General features: G+C 54.8%; 1 protein-coding gene across 4 annotated transcripts in view; it reads left to right on the forward strand.

Moving 5' to 3' along the window:
* The window catches only part of PPARD (peroxisome proliferator activated receptor delta), an 85201-nt gene extending 79708 nt beyond the window's left edge, over nucleotides 1–5493 (forward strand). For all 4 annotated transcript variants that reach the window (XM_032140529.2, XM_032140530.2, XM_058432385.1 and 1 more), the window contains 3 exons: nucleotides 1249–1451; nucleotides 1630–2080; nucleotides 3146–5493. In XM_032140529.2, the coding sequence (XP_031996420.1) occupies nucleotides 1249–1451; nucleotides 1630–2080; nucleotides 3146–3393 (902 nt within the window). In that variant the 3' untranslated portion in view covers nucleotides 3394–5493. The remainder of the gene's footprint in view (nucleotides 1–1248; nucleotides 1452–1629; nucleotides 2081–3145) is intronic.
* Nucleotides 5494–6000: the final 507 nt, after the last annotated feature.

Genomic DNA, 6000 nt, shown 5'->3' on the forward strand with positions numbered 1-6000 from the left:
GAGCCCTCCATTTGTGGCTCTCCTGGGTAATGGGTTCTGGCAGGTCTGGGTTTGACTCCTTTCCTAGGAAATCTCAGAACTGACTGAATCCCTCTCCTTACGCTAACTCCGGGAGACGTCGAATTTGTATCCTACTCAATTACTAATGACAACAATTTTTGAGTACCTACTATGTGAGGATTCTTATTTAATTGATCTAATAACTCAGTAAGTTTTAAAAAGTATTAGCCTCATTTTTCTGATTAAAAAAGAAAAGCGGCCAGGTGCAGTGGCTCACACCTGTAATCCCATCACTTTGGGAGGCCAAGGTAGGAGGATCGCTAGAGTCCAGGAGTTTAAGACCAGCCTGAGCAACATAGTGAGACCTCATATCTACAAAAAAAAAAAAAAATTAGCCAGGCTTGGTGGCGTGCACCTGTAGTCCCAGCTACTCAGAAGGTTGAGGTGGGAGGATCACTTTAGCCCAGGAGGTCAAGGCTGCAGTGAGCCATGATTGTGCCACTGTACTCCAGCCTGGATGAGAGTGAGACCCTGTCTCAAAACAAAGAAAAAGGCCGGGCATGGTGGCACACGCCTATAATCCTAGCACTTTGGGAGGCCAAGGCGAGTGGATCACCTGAGGTCAGCAGTTCGAGACCAGCCTGGCCAAGATGGTGAAACCCTGTCTCTACTAAAAAAAAAAATACAAAAATTAGCCGGGCGTGGTTGTGGGCGCCTGTAATCCCAGCTACCCGGGAGGCTGAGGCAGAGAATTGCTTGAACCCGGAAGATGGAGGTTGCAGTGAGCCGAGATCGCACCACTGTACTCCAGCCTGGGAGACAGCGAGACTCCGTCTCAAAAAAAAAAAAAAGAAAGAAAAAGAAAAGTGAAGGAGTCTGCCCCAAGTCACACAGCTAGTAAACTGCTGAGCTGGAACTCAAGCCCAGGCCTTTGTCACCAAAGTCTGTCTTACCCTAGCCGGAGTAGCTCAGTCACTCAGTAAGTTAGAGCCCTTGTGTGCTGGGCACTGTGAACAAAACAGACAAAATCACTGCTCTTGCAAAGATATACCAAAAAAAAAAAAAATCGGTCTTGTGGAGCTTGCGATCTGGAGGGGCCACCCCATCATTACTACCTTGCTGACTGTAGAGCTTCTGGGGGCCCTAGGCTCCAAAAAGATTTGGCCCATGCACTTGTAAAGGGATGGGGATGTCAGAGGTGCTGGGGCCTGCCTGGGCTCCTTGCTGACTGCCCCCTTCCCTGTGCAGCTATCCGTTTTGGCCGGATGCCGGAGGCTGAGAAGAGGAAGCTGGTGGCAGGGCTGACGGCAAACGAGGGGAGCCATTACAACCCACAGGTGGCTGACCTGAAGGCCTTCTCCAAGCACATCTACACTGCCTACCTGAAAAACTTCAACATGACCAAAAAGAAGGCCCGCAGCATCCTCACCGGCAAAGCCAGCCACACGGCGGTGAGTGTTGCTGCTTGGCCTGGCAGTATCCTGGGCTCTGGGTCCCGCTGCTGCCTGCCTGACTCCTGGGAGAGCCAGGCCTTCTCTCTCCCTCAACTTCATGGTGCAGGCAAGGGATATGGGGAGCACAGGGTGGGGGTCTCCCGAGGCCTGATCTATAACGGGGCCTGGTTTTCAGCCCTTTGTGATCCACGACATCGAGACATTGTGGCAGGCGGAGAAGGGGCTGGTGTGGAAGCAGTTGGTGAACGGCCTGCCTCCCTACAAGGAGATCAGCGTGCACGTCTTCTACCGCTGCCAGTGTACCACAGTGGAGACCGTGCGGGAGCTCACTGAGTTCGCCAAGAGCATCCCCAGCTTCAGCAGCCTCTTCCTCAATGACCAGGTTACCCTTCTCAAGTATGGCGTGCACGAGGCCATCTTCGCTATGCTGGCCTCCATCGTCAACAAGGATGGGCTGCTGGTAGCCAACGGCAGTGGCTTTGTCACCCGTGAGTTCCTGCGCAGCCTCCGCAAACCCTTCGGTGATATCATTGAGCCTAAGTTTGAATTTGCTGTCAAGTTCAACGCCCTGGAACTTGATGACAGTGACCTGGCCCTATTCATTGCAGCCATCATTCTGTGTGGAGGTGAGTGAGAGTGGGGCAGGTGGGCTGGCCTGGCACACCCAGTCATCCTGGGGGTTGGCCCTCACTGCAGGGCACTGTGCCTGAGCTCTGACAGTGTGGGGAAGTTTCCCTGTGATCTTTCTGGCAGTGGAACATGCAAGGCACTGACTGATCGATCATGCAGGATCAGCTCCATCTCATTATGTATGTAGATGGAGGTGGAGACAGGAAAAAGACTAAGCCAGACGTGGTGGCTTACACGTGTAATCCCAGCACTTTGGCAGGCCAAGGTAGGTGGATCTCTTGAGGTCAGGAGTTCGAAACCAGCCTGGCCAACATGGTGAAACCCTGTCTCTACTAAAAACACAAAAAATTAGCCAGATGTGGTGGCACACGCCTGTAATCCCAGCTACTTGGGAGGCTGAGCCAGGAGAATCGCTTGAACCTGAGAGGTGGAGGTTGCAGTGAGCCAAAATCCCACCATTGCACTCCAGCCTGGGTGACAGAGTGAGACCCTGTCTCAAAAAAAAAGGAAAAGGACTAACAGGCAGTATGCTGTCATGTTAATGTGGGGTGGAAAAATTGTCTGCATTTTTTCTGCATTTTAAAAATTCCAACACAATAAATACAATAATAACTATGCTAATAGTGGCCTAGAGCTTACTTCATGCCAGGCACTGTTCCTCTTCATCGATGATGACTCACTTGATCCTCACAACAACCCCGTGCAGGAAGAATGTTTCATGTCTCCATTTTACACATCAGAGAGGCTAAGTGACCTGCCTATAGCCTCATCGATAGGCTGTGGCAGACACAGGATTTGAATTAAGCATTGAGTCTCTTAACCACAATACTACGTTGCCTAATCGGGGGGTGGGGGGGAACATTGGCAGAAAACAAAAGAAGTGGATTAAGACCAGGGGTAGGGAGATTAGAACACCCAGTGGAGCATTGCTGACGGGACAGGGCTTGGTCTGTCACGGCCAAGGAGGCCTGCTGTCCCCTGGGCCAAGTCACCTCTTGGGGTGGAGGTAGGGGAGCTCCACTGCCTTTCTGAGCTCCCTGGCATGCCTTGTGTCCCCACAGACCGGCCAGGCCTCATGAACGTTCCACAGGTGGAGGCTATCCAGGACACCATCCTGCGTGCCCTCGAATTCCACCTGCAGGCCAACCACCCTGATGCCCAGTACCTCTTCCCCAAGCTGCTACAGAAGATGGCTGACCTGCGGCAACTGGTCACCGAGCACGCCCAGATGATGCAGCGGATCAAGAAGACCGAAACCGAGACCTCGCTGCACCCTCTGCTCCAGGAGATCTACAAGGACATGTACTAAGGGCAGCACCCAGGCCTCCCTGCAGGCTCCAGTGGGGCCAGCACTGGAGGGGCCCACCCATGTGACTTTTCCATTGACCAGCCCTTGAGCACCCAGCCTGGAGCAGCGGAGTCCCACGATCGCCCTCAGACACATGACACCCACGGCCTCTGGCTCCCTGTGCCCTCTGTCCCGCTTCCTCCAGCCAGCTGTCTTCCTGTCTTTGTTGTCTCCCTCTGTCTCAGTTCCTCTTTGTTTTCTAATTCCCGTTGCTCTGTTTCTTCCTTTCTGTAGGTTTCTCTCTTCCCTTCTCCCTTGCCCTCCCTTTCTCTCTCCACCCCCCATGTCTGTCCTCCTTTCTTATTCTGTGAGATGTTTTGTATTATTTCACCAGCAGCATAGAACAGGACCTCTGCTTTTGCACACCCTTTCCCCAGGAGCGGAAGAGAGTGGGGCCTGCCGTCTGCCCCATCATTGCACCTGCAGGCTTAGGGTCCTCACTTCTGTCTCCTGTCTTCAGAGCAAAAGACTTGAGCCATCCAAAGAAACACTAAGCTCTCTGGGCCTGGGTTCCAGGAAAGGCTAAGCATGGCCTGGACTGACTGCAGCAGCCTGTAGTCATGGGATCCCTGCTGTAAAGGACAGTGGGCAGGAGGCCCCAGGCTGAGAGCCAGATGCCTCCCCAAGACTGTCATTGCTCCTCCGATGCTGAGGCCACCCACTGACCCAACTGATCCTGCTCCAGCAGCACACCTCAGCCCCACTGACACCCAGCGTCCTTCCATCTTCTCACACTGGTTTGCCAGGCCAATGTTGCTGATGGCCCCCTGCACTGGCCGCTGGACGGCACTCTCCCAGCTTGGAAGTAGGCAGGGTTCCCTCCAGGTGGGCCCCCACCTCATTGAAGAGGAGCAAGTCTCAAGAGAAGGAGGGGGTGTTGGTGGTTGGAGGAAGCAGCACACCTAATTCTGCCCCTAGGACTCAGGGTCTGAGTCCTGGGGTCAGGCCAGGGAGAGCTTGGGGCAGGCCTTCCACCAGCACCCCCATTGCCCCCCTGCCCAGTAGCAGCCACCCACATTATGTCAGCATCCAGGGCCAGGGCCTGGCCTCACATCCCACTGCTCCTTTCTCTAGCTGGCTCCACGGGAGCTCAGGCCCCACTCTTCCTGAAGCTGCCCCTCCAGCACACACACACAAGCACTGAAATCACTTTACCTGCAGGCTCCATGCGCCTCCCTTCCCTCCCTGAGGCAGATGAGAACCCAGAGAGAGGGACCTGCAGGTGGGCAGGCAGGGCTGGGCCAGGTCTCCGGGGAGGCAGGGGTCCTGCAGGTCCTGGTGGGTCAGCCCAGCACCTGCTCCCAGTGGGAGCTTCCCGGGATAAACTGAGCCTGTTCATTCTGATGTCCATTTGTCCCAGTAGCTCTACAGCTCTCCCCTTCCCCTTTACTCAGCCCAGCTGGCCACCTAGAAGTCTCCCTGCACAGCCTCCAGTGTCCGGGGACCTTATGGGACCAGTCCCACACTGTTGGTCCCTGCCCTCCCCTGCTCCCAGGTTGAGGTGTGCTCACCTGAGAGCAGGGCCAAAGCACAGCTGGGCATGCCATGTCTGAGCGGGGCAGAGCCCTCCAGGCCTGCAGGGGCAAGGGGCTGGCTGGAGTCTCAGAGCACAGAGGTAGGAGAACTGGGGTTCGAGCCCAGGCTTCCTGGGTCCTGCCTGGTCCTCCCTCCCAAGGGGCCATTCTATGTGTGACTCTGGGTGGAAGTGCCCAGCCCCTGACCCTACTGGCGCTGCAGCCTCCCTTCCATGCCCCAGGATCACTCTGCTGGCAGGATTCTTCCCACTCCCCACCCACCCAGCTGATGGGGGTTGGGGTGCTTCCTTTCAGGCCAAGACTATGAAGGGACAGCTGCTGGGACCCACCTCCCCCTCCCCTGCCACATGCCACATCCCTGCCCCCACCCAGGTCTGGTGCTGAGGATACAGCTCTTCTCAGTGTCTGAACAATCTCCAAAATTGAAATGTATATTTTTGCTAGGAGCCCCAGCTTCCTGTGTTTTTAATATAAATAGTGTACACAGACTGACAAAACTTTAAATAAATGGGAATTAAATATTTAAGAGCTGACTGGAAGCTGACTCAGTTACTTGCATGTTTTTCCTGGGGCTGACAGGGCTCCACACCTCCTCCACATCCGGTACTGGAGGGCAAAGGAGGCTTTGGGCACCAAAACCCTCCCCTGCCTCCACCTCGCTTTGCTCACCACTTGTCAGTCAGGTGGACGACTGTGCCATTTCCACCTTGCGGAGAGAATTTGGGGTGTGAGGGGACAAAGGATGTGTGGTGCCCTGGCCTCACCTGGTGGAGCATCTGGGGTCTGGGGAAGGGGAAGGCCCCTGGAGGAGGCGGATGCAGGACTCAATAGATAAAGCCAGTTTTTCATCACAAGAGATCACGGATTTCCTCTCCTTTGCTGCCACCCAGGTCTCTCCTGTCTTTCCTGAGGTGCCATCTCCCCAGGGGTCCAGTCAAACCCAGTCCCCAGCAGCCATGGGTTTGTCTGCAGTGTGAGGCCAGGTCAGGGTATGTAGCAGAGTATGTGTTTAGTCAGGAAAAAACTACAGCTA

The sequence above is a fragment of the Hylobates moloch genome, unplaced genomic scaffold (genome assembly GCF_009828535.3).
Source record: "Hylobates moloch isolate HMO894 unplaced genomic scaffold, HMol_V3 SCAFFOLD_20, whole genome shotgun sequence".
NCBI lineage: Eukaryota > Metazoa > Chordata > Mammalia > Primates > Hylobatidae > Hylobates > Hylobates moloch.